This window comes from Lissotriton helveticus, chromosome 10, assembly GCF_964261635.1.
Source record: "Lissotriton helveticus chromosome 10, aLisHel1.1, whole genome shotgun sequence".
In the NCBI taxonomy this organism is placed as follows: Eukaryota; Metazoa; Chordata; class Amphibia; order Caudata; family Salamandridae; genus Lissotriton; species Lissotriton helveticus.
The window spans coordinates 1,099,850,976-1,099,869,447 of record NC_136071.1 but is presented as its reverse complement, the minus strand read 5'-3'; the positions used below and the strand labels follow the sequence as shown (position 1 = coordinate 1,099,869,447).

Here is an 18,472-nt window from a genome sequence, read left to right as displayed (position 1 = left end):
TGTTTTATTTGTAAAACTGTTTGTGCAAATGTAGTGGTCATTGCAATTGAAAATGTGTGGTCTGTAATGACAGTGTACTACCACACCAAGCATATGCCACTCCACTCTACTCTGCACCATGCCACTGCACTCTACTTTTCGCCTCTCCACTTTATACCATTCCACACTACTGCACTCTGCATCACTGCACTCTACTCTGCAAGTCTACACTGTGTGCCACTACACTGCACACCTCGCTACTCTGCACCACTCTACTTTATGCCAATGCATTCTTCCCCACTACACTCTATAGCACTCCAATCTATGCCACACTGCAACACTGCACTTTGTGCCACTGCACTCTGTGCCACTGCACTCTGTGCCACTGCACTCTACGCCAATACACTCTACGCCAATACACTTTACTCTGTAACACTCAACTCTACACCCCTGCACTTTCCGCTGATCCAGGGAAGGTGCAGTGTGTAATTAGGGGGTGGAAACAGGCAGACTTGCCAAATGAAATCTAACATCTATAGTTTTCTACAAACAAAAAAAAACTAAGTGTTTCTTTGCTTGTCAAAGTGTGTCTTAATATTTAAGAAAATGAATATTATGTAAATAATCAAGGAGTACATAGTGAATTTGTTGATGGATAGTATTGTGTAACAATCTGTGTATAAGATGGTTACAAAAATAACAGAAATAAAGAAATAAGTCAATGTAATAAGTGTTTTTTTGGCTTACATTAAATTTCTTCTGGTCAGCTGTTTTAAGCCAGTGTTGAAGAAATAGAGTTCATGCGGGAGTTCGTATTTCCGCATTGTTGTTTGTTTCCCCCTTATCCCAGACCTATTTGTTTTTGTACAAGGGGTGCCTTAATTGTTTTCAGTGCTACTCTAATCTACTCTGCACCACTGCACTCAATGCCACTTTACATCACTTTACTCTACGCCACTACACTATGGCACTCTACCCTGCACAACTCCATACTGCCACATCACACTACTCTGAAACAGTCTACTTTACGCCACTGCACTCTACGCAACTACACTCTACTCTGTACTACTGCTCTCTACTCCTCTGCACTCTACTCTGTAACACTGCACTTTCCGCCACTGAATTTCTACGCCACACTAGTGTGCAATACTGCAATCTATGCCAATGCACGTAATGCCACTCTACTCTGCATCACTGCACACTATGCCACTGCATGCTGCATCACTCCACTCTACAGCACTGCATTCTACGCCACTCCACACTTCACTACGCTACACCATCCTACTCTACACCACTGCACTCAATGCCACTCTACTCTGCACAACTGCACTCTACTCTGCATCAGTCCACTCTGTACTGCTGCACTCTACTCTGCACCAGTCCACGCTGCACTCTACTGTGCGCCACTTTAATCTATGCCACTGTACTCAATGCCGCTGCACTCTGCAACACTCTAGGCAAATGCACTCTAAACCAGTCCACTCTATTCTATGCCATTCCACACCACTGCAATCTACTCTGCAGCATTCCACTCTACTATGCACCACTCTAATTTACACTGCTGCAATCTGCAACTCTATAGGCAAATGCACTCTAAACCAGTCCACTGTACTCCATGCCACTGCACTCTACTCTTCAGAACTCTACTCTGTGCCACTGCACTCTACTATGTACCACTCTTATTTACACTGCTGCAATCTGCAACTCTATAGGCAAATGCACTCTAAACCAGTCCACTGTACTCCATGCCACTGCACTCTACTCTGCATCAGTCCACTCTGTACTGCTGCACTCTACTCTGCACCAGTCCACGCTGCACTCTACTGTGCGCCACTTTAATCTATGCCACTGTACTCCATGCCACTGCACTCTACTCTTCAGAACTCTACTCTGTGCCACTGCACTCTATTCTACACCACTGTACTCAACGCCACTCTACTCAATTCTACTCTTTGCCGCTGAACTCTATGCCAATGCATTCGATGCCACTCTACACCACTGCACTCTGACACTGTATTCTGCAACACTACAGTCTACGCCATTGCACTGTACGCCACTGCACTGTATGCCACTCTACTCGGCATCACTCCACTCTGCGCCACTGCACTCTGCAGCACTCCACATCACTGCATTCTATGGCACTGCACTCTACTGCACTATATTCTACTCTGCACCACTCTACGCCACTGCACTCTGACACTGTATTCTGCAACACTACAGTCTACGCCATTGCACTGTACGCCACTGCACTGTACGCCACTGCACTGTATGCCACTCTACTCGGCATCACTCCACTCTGCGCCACTGCACTCTGCAGCACTCCACATCACTGCATTCTACGGCACTGCACTCTACTGCACTATATTCTACTCTGCACCACGGCACACTATTCTGTACCGCTGTACTCTACACCACTGTGCTTTACACCACTGCACTCGTCTATGCAACTCTCAAATATACGCCACTGCATTCTACAGCGCTTCATTTACACTGCTGAATTATATGTTGCTGTACTCCTCGCCACTGCACTCAACACCACTCCACTGTACGTGACTTCACTCTATGCCGCTCTAATACCCAACACTCGATACCACTCCACTACAACACTCTACCCCACTCTTCGCCATTCCACTCTAGGACACTTCAAGTCATTCCCCTCTATTCCACTAACTTTTAGCTATGCAGAACAGAACCCATGCTGATGTACAACATGGCTAAAAAACATTGGCCAAGCCAATAGCTCTTGCTCAGGGGAGACATATAGACTTTGCCTTTGCTTGTTGTTCATTCCTTCTACAGAAGTTTGATGCAAGTGATTCCGTTTACTTTTACAGACTGCTAAGTTTATTTGAAATGTTTCTGTTCTGATGTACGTGCCCATATTCATCATTGTTTATGTATGTTTTCAAAACAAGTGACTGGTTCATTTTACAGTTCCTGCCTCCATCCTCCTCTGAGCACCTACTAATATGCTCAAAAATTCATAGTTTCTCCTTTCAAGATGTAAAGTCACCAGAAGAACCAGAGCCAAACCAGAAGGGGTCTGAAGCATAAACTGACAAAAGCTACACTGACTAAGAGGGTTGAAATATATTCAGAATATGGATCTGTCCTACCCCTGAAACAATCTGATGAGTTAAAAAAATAAATCCAAGAACGGATCCAATGGAACACAAATCAAATGCTTTTCTCTTTTACGTAAACATTTTTTTGTTTGGCAGCACTCCTTGGTAGTGGGCCATTTTGGTCCCCTATTTTGGCACCACTGCCCAGGATGGCCCCTGCCCAGGATGGCCCCTCCATTCTGTAATGGCAGCACGTGCATGTGTTGGGTAGCCGCCTAAATGTGTCACTCTTATAGTAGTAGCGCTCTTCTTTTCGATGCCCCTTTTCTCTTTGGCCTCTCTTTCACAGTTTTCACATTTTTCTGATGGGAAGGCTGTCTTCTAATTAGCTGGTTGTCAGCACTCGGGTGGCCTTAGCTGTATTTTGGGGGAGGGGTGCAGATCTGTTTCTATCATCATGGACAAACTGATATCCTCTACACCTAATGGAATCCAACAAGTCAATCCTGTTCTGGTGTTTGCTCCAATCTAGTGGTTTGGTCCATCTTCTGTTTCTACCACTCATCTAGTTTTTACAGTGGTTTGAATAAAACAGGCCGGGTAGGCCCTGCTCTGCTGAGACCGAATAGGCGGGTTCAAGTGATGCTGCGAGTTCTCGTTTAACAGAGACCAGATATTTACTTTATCCTACAAGTGTTAACAGGTGGTGGATTTCTAAGGTCAAATTGAGCAAATGAATTGAGTTTTGTGGAACAGGCATAATGGAACTCCCACAGCATAGAAGCGTGGGTCTAGACCCAGCTTGGGTACCACTTATGGCCTGAGGGGGTTGGGGGGACAACCTTTACGTAGATAGACGAGGTAATGGCAGAGAAGGATGTAGCACCAAAGCTTAGCAGTTTAATGTGCTGGTTACAAAAAGGGCTGATTAGAATATGTTTGAAGCCTTGATTCACAATTCAGACTTTCCTTCTTGCCAGGTTGATAAATTGAGTGTCACTGGGCCAATATAAACTTCTGTTTTTGACTTCTTGGATACCACACGACTCTGCTGCAGAATTGTCTTTGATACTATCCGGCTGGTGATTGGTGAGAAACAAGAAAGAACATCCTACATGCATGTTTGGTCACAGTGGTTATCATTCTTGACCCCACCCCCTTTTCAGAGCTGTTCGTCTCACTTCAGTTAATTCCATCTCCTCTCCATGTCAGCCCAGCCTCCCTTGTCATGTGACTCCTTTTCTCCATCTTGTTTCTTCTCAAATCGCCCATCTTCCTGGCACCATTTCACTCCTCTATACATGTCTCACCGGATCTCCACCCCCACCCCACCCCCCCCCCCCGTCCTCACCTATTCCTCTCATTATATAAAGGACCACTGAAATAATGAACCTCTATCCGCAGCCTTTTCCACGCAGTTTTGAATTCACTGCACTTGCCACATAATCCACCTTCTGCTGCATCATATTCAGTTTTTTCTTAACCAACAAAATGTTTCTAGCCCAATGGCTCAAAAGCCACTAAACAGCACAGTTGCATAGAGCATGCAAAGGTTAACTGGGCACCTCTCAGTTAAACTGGTACGGAGGTGACATTTTTGCACAGACTGTGTTAATATGTGTTGAAATGGCAAACTACTGTCACAGAACGGATGTCACATAATTTGCTTCTTCTTGACACACAGTTCAGTCAATCATGAGGTATAATTTGGATCTATACCTCCGCATAATTCCAGTGGCCCTGATCAGGCCCCCACTTCTTACCTCACTTTTTACTTCACCCACGTCTCCTCTTCACTTGATCATTTCTTCACCTTTCTCCCTTCCTACTCCGCTCCTTTCTCCATCTCTCTATATTCCAGCCTCACTCTTTCCACACCTCTCCACTCACTCACTCCTTTCTCCATCTCACCTCCTTCTCCCCTCACTCATTTGTCCATTTCTTTCCCTCGCTCCTTCCTACATCTCTCGCCTCCATTGTTTTTACATCTCCTTTTCTTCTCGCCTCACTCCTTTCTCCGTCACTCACCTAACTCTCCAGCTCAACCTATCACCTTATTCATTTCCTCATCTCTCTTTTTCTCACATCACTCCTTTATCCATCTATCTTCGTCTATCTCGCCTTACTCCTTCCCCTTCTTTACCTCCTTCTCATTTCACTCCTTCTCTCTCTCCCTCCTCCTTTTACTCTTTTGCCCAATAATGTAATCAAATCTAAGCACTGTTCTCCTTCTCACTCACACCATCCAACTCTCTACCTTATCACCCCAACTCACCCTTACCCTTCTCGCCTCCTTTCTCTCCTTGCCTCTTTTCATCTTTGCCTTTTCTCTTCACCCTCCCCTTCACATTCACTCCTCTACACCATCTCCAGCAATTTCACCACCCCACCCGGCGATCACTCGTTCCTCCCCTCACACCTCAGCCCATCTCTCCCACCAGGGTTGAACTCACTCACTTCTGAAGAACAGCTCCTCCCTCCCCTCAATTCTTAATCCCCACCCCCGCCTAATTCCTCTCCCCTTCTGATTTTACTCCCACTCCTTCGTCCTTGCTCTATTGCTTCCCACTCACTCCCCTGTCTCCCAACTCTCTCTCCACTCCCATCACCCTTCTTACCTCCCCGCCCCCATCTTTCATTTCTCACCTCCCCACATCTCACCCTTTCCCCTTTGTCTGGACAACCCCCCCCCCCCCCCAACCCCAGTCCTCACCTCCTCCACTGCTCACCACTCCCCCAGCCCCTCCCTCCCCCTCCCTGCTGGTGTCACTCCCGGTTGCCATGGAGAACACGGTGCCTTGCCCATCGAATAATTCGCCCCTCCTAAAATCTGTAAAGCAGAGGCCGCCTCTTCACCCCGCCCATGACGGCCCCTCCCCGCCACACCCCATCCCCCACCTTCACAAAGGGGCCCGGGCCACCCCCTGTAAGGGCAGAAAGAGTGGGAGGGAGGGGCCTGGCACCTGGAGACCTGTCAGCCGACCCAGCCCCTCCCTGCCGCCGCAGCATCAGGGCCCCGCCCCCTGCCCGAGCGCTCTGCTGATGCGGCACTCCGCACGGCCCCTTTAAGGAGCCCCACCCTAGGGCCGGGCCAGGGTGGAGCCGCCCGTCTATTGACACCTCGGGGAGGCAGGGAGCTGCCTGCCAGAAGCAGGAAGAAGCGCCCATTGCCGTGTCCAGCCTGGGAGCCGAAGACAGACATCCTGGGAGGAGAGAGGTCCCTTACCCCGGCCTGGCAGGGAGGACAGGGGCATCGGCGCAGCCTGGTACCCAGATACCCCCGTGGGAAGAAGAGGAGGGCCAGCCCCCCATTCCTGCTTGATACCCAGCCTCTGGGTGCAAGGGGGGCTCCCAGCGGGGTCTGCTACCTTTCCTTAACATTGTAACATATGGTTACTCTGCCCAGGTGACCATTACTGCAGGATGTTTTGACCAAGGGGCTTGTCTCAATTTCCATCACACGCCCTGTCTGAGCTCTCTGTACCTTTTTAAGGTGGAATTTACATGGTGAGATAAGGAGGGATTTGTGGCCCCTGGGAGGAAAGAGAAGAGAGTCTCTTGGACTTGAGCCTCCGGGAGAGACACCCCTGTATGGTCTGCTTGAGACCCCCTCAGCTGGAGTTCGACCTTCGCGACAACACGAGGGAGAGGAGGCCGTGGCTGTCCGCACCCCCTAGCATGCTCTCCATCGATGGAATGAGCGCCGTCTACTTCGGAAGAAAGTTGCAGGAGGCCGGATGGGGGGTAAGCTGCTCCACCTTTGCTCCCCTCCCCTCTCCCACGCTCCTCTGCTGCTGGCGCAGGCTCCGTGCGATGCAGAGTTTTATAAGGCGATTAGCCAGTTTTCTATGCGACACCAAGTATTTTGCCCAAGGTCACTCATAGTGGTCAAGAGGGGGGAGCCGGGAGTGTATTCATATTCAACCGTGACCTTCTTTTGTGACGTGCATGCCTTTTTTTGATTATAGGATAGAAACTTGTTCCTTTCTAGTATTCCCATGTCCCTGCTGCGCCCTTTACCCTACTGCTTTCTTCCTATAGAGATCTACAAGAAACATATTGTGCAAGGAATGTCGCCCCTCGCATTGTTTGGCCCCTGCAGGGGATGGTACGATGCAACATCTATATTACTATGTCTTTCATAAAGCGCTTGCTATTCGATAACTTTGCTGCTTCCTTAGCGCTGTGGACGTGTTCGCAGCAGTGTAGCAAGGATGCGATGGGCCCTGATGTGTGCAAGTAAAATGCCCACTTTACTATTCAGCAGTGATCAGGGACATTGGACTCCCTGGTGCTCGGGGCCGCGGTGCCACTGCATCTGCTGCACCAATTGTACCCACGCCCCTGGACGTCAAGGTGTCGATGTGCTACGCAATGATGCGAGCCCAGTTTTGGTCCCTACGAATGATGACGGGCTGGGTCTGTTAGATTTGGAGGTGGCGGTTTTTAGGTTGCACACATAGCTGCTGTAAATGCATTCACCGACTACACTACCTTACTGGGAGCATAACAAGCGATGCATGCGAGTCCAAAGCTGACGGGAAGTAACGAGGCAGAGGAGGGCCCCGAAAGCAGTGAGCGCATCACTCTCGTGACAGCCTATCAGAGGGCAGCGACTGTTTTCAGCAGATTAACAAACTATCCCTGCGTTTATCAGCATCGGTTCATCTCACCCAGGGCTTGATATGAGCGTGAACCCCGACCGCCTCCTAACCCCTCGAGCGCTGGCCTAATGTGTTATTGTGTTATTGTGCTATTTGCGATGCAGCATTCCCGTCCTGGGTGCCTCCCGAAATTATGTGGTGTTCGTGGGTAAGGTGCCCATCCTAGATTGTGGAAGCCTGAGTTGTAATCTTGGCTCTCTCACTGGACTTCGTGGTGTGATCCTTGACAAATAAGTCTGTCCCCCGTTGTTCATTTCCCCCATCTGACTTACAATAGAAACATCTGTGTGGGGCTAAATGTGGGTTATTAATTGCTGCTTAGACGACTGATTATATACTTGTGTTGCCGTCTGAGACGCCACGGCGTCAGGGAGTGGTATTCAAGAAGCATTGGCGAGTTCATCCATCGTGCCATAGAGGGGTGCCCACTGTTCCTGATAAGAAACACCGGCGACAGGCGGTGTTCGGAACAATTCAGGGATCGTGCAGAATACTGGTCTGATTCATATCTTGATGCACCCGTGGTCTTTTGTAATGTTGCCTTCAATAGGCGCTACTCTTGCAAACTTAATGGGCCTACCCACTTGGGAATGGTGAAATAGTGCACCCGTCATTTCCGAATTCTACCTTTTGGTTCAATAATGCGCAGAGATCTTAACAACAAACATTTAATGTTCCCCCCCCTATTTTGGGTGTAGAAAGAGGGCTCCAGGTGGAGATTTTATTCTCTCGTGCGCAGGCCTCATGCGCAGCTTTGTCCCTTCGGGTTGGTGAAGCCCGCCTGACTGCACGCTCTACCGCCTGCTGCTTTTCCCGCCTTCAGGTCACCACGTGATCCGTCCTCTAAGCCTCCACTGCGGCCTCTGTTGGAAGCTAGGAGTCGGCGACTGAACTGTGCAGTAGTGGACGCAACCGGCACGAGTTCGAATCCGGACATCCCCACTGTGACCAAATATGATGCTGGACAAAACATTGCTCCCCCTCCTTGACTCGGTACCTTTATTTATCTGCAAGTGGGAGCGTATAAAAGCCCTACCCTAGTATTAAGCGATGTATAAAAATATTTACGTTTTTCTCTGACCTGCTCTCTGCCTCCCCCTCTGACGTGTTTAAAGTTCCACTTCTCCTGGTGAGATTTTCCACGTGTGTGCCCATCTTTCTCCCACTAATTCTAAAACTTGGGTGCTCTGCCTCCCAAGACCCCTATCCCCTAATTAATCCCTTCCATCTGTGTACTGTGTGTAAAGTGTTTAGAGTCAATAGGACGTCACAGAAACTGAAAGTAGAGCATTGGAATGTTGAGTGCTCCATTGAAGACAATGAGGTGGCTCGGGGCTAATAATGTCTGGTAGAAGTATGCTGTTCCAACATTCCAACGTTTGTCTTTCTGTTTCTTTTTAATTTACAACATTCTATCCTGGGTGGGTGGAATGTTCTAATAGTCTTATAGCCCTTGTGCCTGGGGCTATTATACCTGTTGTTAAAGACCCTCGCCCTTCTTGTAGGCTCTGGCCTATGACTGGTTCAGGGCCTTTAATACACAGTATAGCCTTCAGCAGCAGGATTTAGGGCTAGATGAAAGTCCAAGTAAGGTATTATAACCTTCCCACATAAGCCCTGCAGACAGCCAGTGCTGTGCTTGGTGGGGGGAAGCGCTGCCAGAGAGAGTTGAGGCTGCTGTCCACCTTTCATACCACATAACTTATAGCTCAAATGGTTTAACGGTTACTAAAAATGCAACATGTGTCTCCGCTGCAGTGGAAGGCTCTTTGCAAAGCTGGACTGGTCCCCTTTCTGTTGCTTATTACTATATTTGGGTGCTAAACTGGTACTAATGAGGTGCAACCAATGCCCAGAGTGTGTTACCAAGTTAAAAATGACGAAATAATGAAGTGATACTATTGCAAACTAGATTTGCTGCATTATGCCGCATAATTTAGTTTTTCTTGCTACATGGTTTTGGATGTATGACATTACAACGCATGCTTTTACATCACAAGTTTTACAACGCATGCCTTTACAACGCATAGTGCTTTGGGGCGCTGGATAGTGAATTATTTAATTTACTATTCCAACTCCAGTCCCCGTGGATAGTAGGGAAGGTGTTGGATAGTAAATTAAATATATTCCCTATCCTAGAGCGTCCCCCAGCGCAATGCGTTGTAATGGTTTGCGCTGTAAAAGTTGCGATGTAAAAGCATTGCGTGGTAAAAGTTGCGTTGTAAGTGATGTTTACCCATGGTTTTTACTCAGCTGAAGCATAATTTGGTCCTCTCCTGCAGCTTCATTCCAGTGGCCCAGCCCATACTGCTCTGAAAGCAGCTCCAAGCCTACCGGTAAAGTGGCAGATAGTTTACTGCCACCTTGCTTTAGGGGCAGCTGGAATCACAAGGACGCACTAGGGTGTGGCTATTCCTAAAATGCAAAAAAAACAATTGATGGATGGAATGCTGGACAATACAAACATTCACCCCCAGTCACAAGGATCTGGGTTTAATCCATCATTCTTTTGCTCGCCACACCACCCCAGTTTGGACCCAGCCATATGCAAATCAGTCGTGAACCTGTTCCTTGTGGGAACAGTCCAGCCCGAACTGCCAAGCCAAGACCTCCCTGGACCGGAAACAGGCATCCTGCGACCGATTTCAGGGCATCACCCTTCATCAGCCAGGATGGCTTGACTCCAGTGGTGTAGTGAGCACTTACCAGAGCAAGCACTCTCCTCACTCCCCCACTTCCTGTCCTGTTGCTTAGTTCGCCTCCTCCCTCTCCCTTTCCAGATCTTCATCTGCATCTGCTCAACTCCCTTCTTATTAATGGGGATTATCATACGCCCACCCCCTACGTCTACCCTGTCTATTTCTAGAACCTTCCTGTCATTCATATTTGTTATTTCATGCCTCCTACTTCTCCTGGGCTTCCATTTGCAGACTGCCTCCACCCTAGCTCTGTCCCAGCTCACTATTCCCCCATCCCTTCTCTGTTCCACTGCTTTCCATCTCACTTTCTGCAGGTTCCTGTTTTTCATGTGCTTGTCTCACTGGTTTGTGAGCATCATTTAGGGGTAGGAGTCGTTATCTTCCCCCTTAGCACCCTTGACTGCTGGCTCTTGGTTTCAGGGGTCTAAGAGCCATGGTTGCCTTCTGTAGGTTACGCTCTTAGCTCTTTCCTTCTGGCACAAGATGGGAGGCTTGCTTTTGATGGGCTAAAGAGGGGGCAAAAGTAAAACCTTGTGCTGTCGTCATCAGGTGCGTGATGTCACTTCTGCCTACGCGGTTGTTGACACCCCTGCACTGATTGCGCCTTTACTCGATCATTAAATCGGGTTGCTTGTAAAGCGTGACTACTCACACATAAGGGTCTCAAGGCGCTGGGGGGGAGGGGTAAGGACCACCTCTTTCTGTCTATTCCTTCCTGTTGAGCACAGATTTTCTCTTTCCCACTTTCACCTCTGTCCATTCACTTTGCGCGCTCCCCTCGGCCTGTCCAGTACCCCCATTTTCCTAGTTTGTACATTTCTCTGTCCTTTCCACCTATTGGTTCTAGAGACACTTTTTAGTCATCCATACTTAAGATTGTGAGTTGAAATTAATATGCACTGTTCAGAAATTGTGACAATAAGCTATATGGATAGATGTTAATAGCTAATCCCACCTAATATATTAAATACAGTATTTGTGACTGGATACAGTAAGGATTTCTCGTTGTGAGTTAACAGGAACCATGGAGTGTAAGGCACATGTGCGTAAAAGCCCCGGGAGATATCCCGGATCGAACTAGCTCAGGCCCTAAGATATATGGTCGAGCCTCATCTCTGACCATATACAGTACAGTATAAACCATTGCATGATATGTCACTGTTTCGGTCTGTGTGTATATTACAAGCCTTCATCAGGACAAACTGAAAATGAAAGAACTAAATTCATTGACTTTTATGGCTGACAAGCGACTTTGTTTTAGAACCAGCCTTCAACTCCTACTGAAAATGCAAGTCTCACTGATTTCTCCCCACACACTCGTGAACACTCACACATGGACACATTAATGTAGCTATAGGAAGGCACACACTCGTTGCCCTGAGGAATTCATCTCTACTGGTGGATGTCTGTATATTGTGAAGTATTAGAAAAGCGATTGGGTGGGTGAGGTTAAAAGAGCACCTGGCAGCGGCGGGGGGGGGAGGGGGTGGGGTATGCTGGCATCCGGATGACAAGCTATTCAGGTGACTTTCCTGTTCTTTCTAAATACTGCCCCGTTGCTACCCGGCAGATACAAAGCTGAAGCGACTGGGCCTCGTACCGCTAGGTAACAGGAAGGAGGCACCAGAGGCCTCTGACAGGAAGTGCGTGTGGGCTGCTACCATACAAAGATGTGCACAGCGTCCAGGGGAGGGACGACCCGTGGGCGCTTGTATGGTACAGTCCGGGGACGAGGCAGCGCCAGGGGGTGGAGGGAGGGCCAGAGGTCGCGCGATGAGAGGAGGGGCCGGATAAGAAAAGGGCGAGGCAGGGGTCGCCTGATGAATGGAGGGACGGGGTGGGGGGGGAGAAGCAACCTGTGAAGGGGGGAGGGAATAGGCGGGGCACGCGCGATAAAAGAATGGGCAGCATGTAAAAGTGCAGGGGCAGAGTTTCTCATTCTAAAAGGCTGAGGAGGGTGGGAGAAATAGAGGAGGGGCGGGGTCGCGTGATAGAGAGAGAGAGCGGAGAGGGAGGGGTCGTTATAGGGCGGAGGGGAGTAGGGGTGAGGTAGAGAGGAGCGGGGTCGACTGATGATGAACTTTGGGGCAGAGTGGGGGTGAGTGGTTGGACAGGGTGTGGAGAGGCGGTCCGATGGATCGGAGAGTGAGCGAGCGTCAAAAATAGAGACAGGGTCAAGAGAGATGACATTTTGGGGGTCTAGGTGAAAAGTGGGGATAGGAAGAGAAAGGCACGGATCTCCTGCGGAGTGGAGGGACAGAGAGCAGACAGGGGCTGAGGGACACGCTGGGATAGAATCAGTGATGGCTGGAGCCCGGTGAGACGGGTGGGAGAGAAACCGACTTGTGCAGAGTGGATGCAAGGGTGGTAAGGAAAGCAGAGACGGGGGCGTCTGGGGGACGGAGCAGGCACGTCCTTAAGCCTTGAAGCTGCCTTTAGTTGTCTGGTCCGGCCTAGGGCCCGCCGGGCTGCAGGGCCTTGTTAATCCTTGGGCAGGCTCCTCCCCGGGTCACTCCGATGTAGATTCACTGAGGCGTGGGTTGGGAAGTAACGGGGTGGACATCCCGAGCGTGCACGTGCACTCTCAAGGCAGCGAGAACCAAGTGCAACTGCATTTTGGGATCTTCAGCCCCAGGGGCAGCAGAGGAGCCTAGGTACCATGAGTCCAGCAGGTGTAGTGGCACCGGGGCCTGTTGTACTCTGCAGGGCCGTAGCTACCACGAGTTCAGCAGGTGCAGTGGCACAGGATCCCAGTACCCAGAGGTGTCCATTGATCCCTGCAGGGGCGTAGCTACCACGAGTCCAGCAGGTGCAGTGGCACCGGGTCCCAGGACCCAGAGTGGCCCATTGAACTCTGAAGGGGCGTTGCTACCACGAGTCCAGCAGGTGCAGTGGCACAGGATCCCAGGACCCAGAGGTGTCCATTGATCCCTGCAGGGGCGTAGCTACCACGAGTCCAGCAGGTGCAGTGGCACCGGGTCCCAGGACCCAGAGGTGTCCATTGATCCCTGCAGGGGCGTAGCTACCACGAGTCCAGCAGGTGCAGTGGCACCGGGTCCCAGGACCCAGAGTGGCCCATTGAACTCTGAAGGGGCGTTGCTACCACGAGTCCAGCAGGTGCAGTGGCACAGGATCCCAGGACCCAGAGGTGTCCATTGATCCCTGCAGGGGCGTAGCTACCACGAGTCCAGCAGGTGCAGTGGCACCGGGTCCCAGGACCCAGAGGTGTCCATTGATCCCTGCAGGGGCGTAGCTACCACGAGTCCAGCAGGTGCAGTGGCACCGGGTCCCAGGACCCAGAGTGGCCCATTGAACTCTGAAGGGGCGTAGCTACCATGAGTCCAGCAGGTGCAGTGGCACCGGGTCCCAGGACCCAGAGGTGTCCATTGATCCCTGCAGGGGCGTAGCTACCACGAGTCCAGCAGGTGCAGTGGCACCGGGTCCCAGGACCCAGAGTGGCCCATTGAACTCTGAAGGGGCGTAGCTACCATGAGTCCAGCAGGTGCAGTGGCACCGGGCCCATTGAACTCTGATAATAGCTGTATTTTACTACCTCAATACAAATCAAATGGGCTATATTTCCCTTGCTTGCACTAGGACCCAGAGTATCCTTTCTATGCTACTGCACGGTGGTATATTTATGTGAACTGGTGCAGTAGTGCACAAAGTGAAAACGCTAGGATTGTCACAATATACAATAGTCTCGGGAAAGAGGCTGCACAAACAATCCCGTGCTCATTTATTGGCCATTCGGTTGCTCTGCTCTCGAGCGGTCAGTGCAGTGCCTGCCCATCAATGCATCTCTCCAGCAAAGCAGATGTGGCCTGGTATTGCAGAGTCTACTCCCATGGGTTGAATTGTTGACCCCCCCCCCCCCAAAACTTCCCTCCAGACAGGGATCCCGGGATGGTTGTTTGCATCTCCCCCCCCCCCTCTTTCCCCCAAGAAACCGATAATAAATTATCCAAACACACAACTTGGACTAGGGGTCGGTTAACCACGGTCGTATATTTATTAAAAAGAATGAACCATCATTGAAAAATTCTTAACAGTTTTTTTACGCGGAAAACCTAAACATATTTAATAACATTTCAAATACACATATTTACACATCTTTTATGGCTAACCTTAGCAGGAGTCTAATACATAGCCATTCCTAACCGAAAACTGGAATATGTACACTTTGTATTCTGCGTATCCCGGATGAGCCTATGTGCAAGGTCATAACTGTTCCCAACTACTTTCAGGTCCCCCTTTAACGGAGTTACCATGCACAGGAAGCCAGTTTGCCCATCATTCCTTTCCGCGGGCACCCCCGTCGCCCTTCCATACTACCTCCCAGGGACTGATGGTATGCCATGTTGGCACCCATGCGCCTGCGCAGGGGTTGGCCCAAGGTTCATGGCGGAAGCGGAACTCCCTACATCCTGCACGCTTCAGCCTACCGACCGGAAGCACCCCCTGGAGTGTGATGAGGGACCACTGCCCCTCCCCACCCCCCAGGCGTCCCCCTTAACAATGGGATGCCTACTAAGAAGTGTAAAATTTGACCTAGCAATCATGACCTTACCGCAGACCAAGGATACTCCGACATAAAATACGACAAGCAAAAATGTACATCACCCTGTAACGTAAAACATAACGATATGACATTATTTGACAGAGCCTTCAGTAACTTGAAAAGAACATTACAAACTTCAAACTGTAAAGCAAACCGTTAAACAGGATGTGAAAAAAATCGGATGTGGGAGCATACTTTGTATTCATCTGTCAGACACGACCCAGATATCGGGATAGAGAGAGAGGCTTATAGATTGGAAACCTACCTTCTAAATCTAAACACTTACATACCCTACACAGACCTGGGTGCTGGGAGGCAAGGTAGTCACTTCAGCAGGGTGATGTTAGACCATAGCCTGATGGCGACATGTTATTGTGGCAACCAATTGCTACAAATAGCCTGAGAAAATTACCTTTTTTTGTGTATGGGGAGTACTCCAGGTGACAAAACACTATTTGGCCTGGAGCGCTGATTTTCAATTATTTTTTAAGTTAATTTTATCCTTCGTGTTGAAAGGGAACATCACCTCCCAAAGGTTTTGTAAGAAAAAAAACTAAAAATCAACAAATCTCGGGCATTATGTCTTTACTAACGCACACACCACTCAAATTACTTTTATATGTAACTATACTAATTCTCCACTAATCCTTTATGGGTTCCGGAGTAGAGTGCTACTCCCTGAAAAAGTGCTTCAACACCTCATCAGGGGTAGTATGCGCTATATAAATGCAAACCCTTTTCCCTCTTCTATCCCCCCCACTATCCTTCTCAATCCAAATAACTGACTAACTTATCCACCACTCAATTTTCTTTCATATTTCACTATGCTAATTCACCACTAATCCTTTGTGGGCTCCGGAGAAGCGTGCTACTCGCCGAAAAAGTGCTTTGATGCCTTATCAGAGGTAGTAAGCGCTATATAAATGCAATTACAAGACAATGCATTTTCTAGGGTTGCATTTCCCTTTAAGCCTCTCCCTGTCCATGCTTTTCCTGCGGATGGTCAGAGCGGAAGGTCACTGAAGTGTCCATTGAGCAGTACGAATGGAAGCGATGCCAGCAACTGGCTCGCCTATGCTCTGCGTGTGCTTGTGATATTTTGCAACATGATGCTACAATTTGATCCTTGGCTTTTTTTTCAAAGACATTTCTTAGAAAAGGAAGAAGGTGGCTCGAGTCCACTTAATTTTTCTATGGAAGACAGTGAGTGGTTTTGCTTCCTTCCATACTCTCAGGTTTGACACTTCTCTATTTCTTAACGAGAAGCAAATCAGCAGTTTTCTGTTGAAAAGGGAAGACTCTGGTATATTTTCTCATTTCATCGTGCCCGGTGTGTCGTGGATTGCCACTTAAGCCACCCACCCCCGCCACCCCACCCTACTTAGACACAAATATATTTATTTACTTTGAGGTTTTTATATTGCGCGAACAACGCACAAGAAAGGGTATCAAAGCACTTTACAGAGAGAACCGGCAGAGATGTCGCGGCCGACCACTAGCATGGGCGTTCTGGGCCCAGGGCGCCAATATTCCGTGGGGCGCATGGAGCCAATTGCATCAAGGCTAGCAAGTTGCACCAGAGAAGAGTAGACGTCTCGGCATAGATAACCTCTTCTAGATGTCTTCATCGCTGCCCCATATCCAGACCTAACCCACTAGGTAGTTAAATGTGCAGCTTTTGTTCGGTGGGCGCTCCCCTTATGACGTGGCAGAATCTCATTGGAAGCAGGCGGCCTTCTTCTTCCACAGGAGCGACCTTCATGCTCTTTTACACCACACCACGTTTCTTCTGGGCTGAACTCTGCCTGCTAACTGACCCGGAAGTCCCGCCTTTTTAAGATGGCGCCGGTGCGCGAGAGCAAAGGGCTACTGTAACGGTTTCCAGGAAGGTTCTGCAGGAGCGCCAAGAATCCGAAGATAATTCCACAGTCCTCCCCTGCGGCCTTCCGACTCTATCAAACACTAGAGTATCGAAAGGCTCGCCAGGGGAAAACAGGGAGACAAAACAAGGAAAGGTTGGGAAGGAACAAAAACGAAATCTTGACTTGTAATCTTCCACTTGGTAGTTGTACACGCTGTATGGGTTTATTTTGGTGGATGTAGAGCTGAAATAAAGATGCACGTTATGAAACAACAGTGTCTTGTAATCATGTGTCTCTATGCTTCCTGTCTTACTGTTACATACCATCAATGTTTTGTCTAAGCTTCTGAACGGATGTATAAGAGGTAGGGAATTCTTCTTGAACTATAAATGGATGGATAGAACAAGATTAATGACAGCTCGCCCTCACCTATACACCTGTGATGAAAACACCTAAACACAATGTTCTTACTTGGAAAGCTATACAAGATGTTCCATAGACTGTAGAAATCAAAACACACTTGATTGTATTTCAATTGCCAACTCCAATGCTGTGTATTAACATCTATAATACGAAAACACATGAATTAGAAATCTATGCTTTTTACACTTCAAGAGATAAACAAATAGACAGCGCACAGCGCTGTTACCGTATTTCTTCAAGTGGTGGAACTGGAATCCTGTACCCTGGATGGCGTCCACGCAAGTATCCCCAAACACGTGTGGATACTGGCCCCAACAAAGGATGGTGAAAGGGCCAGCCGATATACAGCCAAGTCAATTGAGGGAAAAACAATGGCGGTAATGGGCTTAATGTTAAAGGAGGAGAACAAGATCAGCCCAATGATATGTGTCACACCATGAAGAAATAAAAAACCTAAATACCTAAAAAAAAGGAAGGGAGCCCCACACTGCCCGGCTGGACGGCGGAGAACCAATCCCGGCCGTCTAGCGGAGCAAAGGACAGAACGGGGTACAAAGAAGGTAGCGCCCGGCTGGACGGCGGAGAACCAATCCCGGCCGTCTAGCGGAGCAAAAGGACAGAACGGGGTACAAAGAAGGCAGCGCCCGGCTGGACGGCGGAGAACCAATCCCGGCCGTCTAGCGGAGCAAAGGACAGGACGGGAGTCAGAAGCACAATGCCCGGCCGGCCGGCAGAGAAAACAATCTCGGCCAGCGGGCGGAGCCGAAGGAGAAGGCGCAACGGCGCCTGCAAAGTAACAGAGCGGAAGAATTGCTCAATGGCGGGATCCTCAAAGATCAGGGGACTCCGCTCTCGATATAACAGGCGGGTGAAGAACAACAGGAAACCTGGAACTCGAAAACAAGGCGGAACTGAGAACACGGAGCTTGACGCAAGAACGTAAAGCGTCGCTCCAAGGGTTCAGGAAGCTTATGTAGGGAATTCACTTAAAGGGACAGCACCTCGGGGATCTCGGGGCATGACAGCTACTTCTCCATTGGACAATACAGTTTACGAAAGTAAAAAGAGCCTCTGGCTCTCAAAGACACAACATAAAATGACGTTGGGTCATCCATTACTGGAATAAACGAAGTTTCGGTTTCATATCCAATATTTCTATTGCATATACTCAGGGAGGATTTAAAGAAGACAAGGGTACCCCATTAATGAAACCTGGGGT

At 49.1% G+C, this 18,472-nt stretch overlaps 1 protein-coding gene across 2 annotated transcripts in view; it reads left to right on the top strand.

Annotated features, from left to right (window-relative positions):
- LOC144784803 (Krueppel-like factor 8) overlaps positions 1 to 18,472 on the top strand; it is an 857,002-nt gene that overhangs the window by 771,418 nt on the left and 67,112 nt on the right. Inside the window, exon 1 of one of the 2 annotated variants that reach the window (XM_078663847.1) lies at positions 6,122 to 6,788. The exons of the other annotated variant lie outside the window; for it this stretch is intronic. Coding sequence (XP_078519973.1) covers positions 6,636 to 6,788 — 153 coding nt within the window. The 5' untranslated portion in view covers positions 6,122 to 6,635. Of the gene's footprint in view, positions 1 to 6,121; positions 6,789 to 18,472 lie in introns of those variants that run through there. 2 annotated transcript variants of the gene reach the window in all.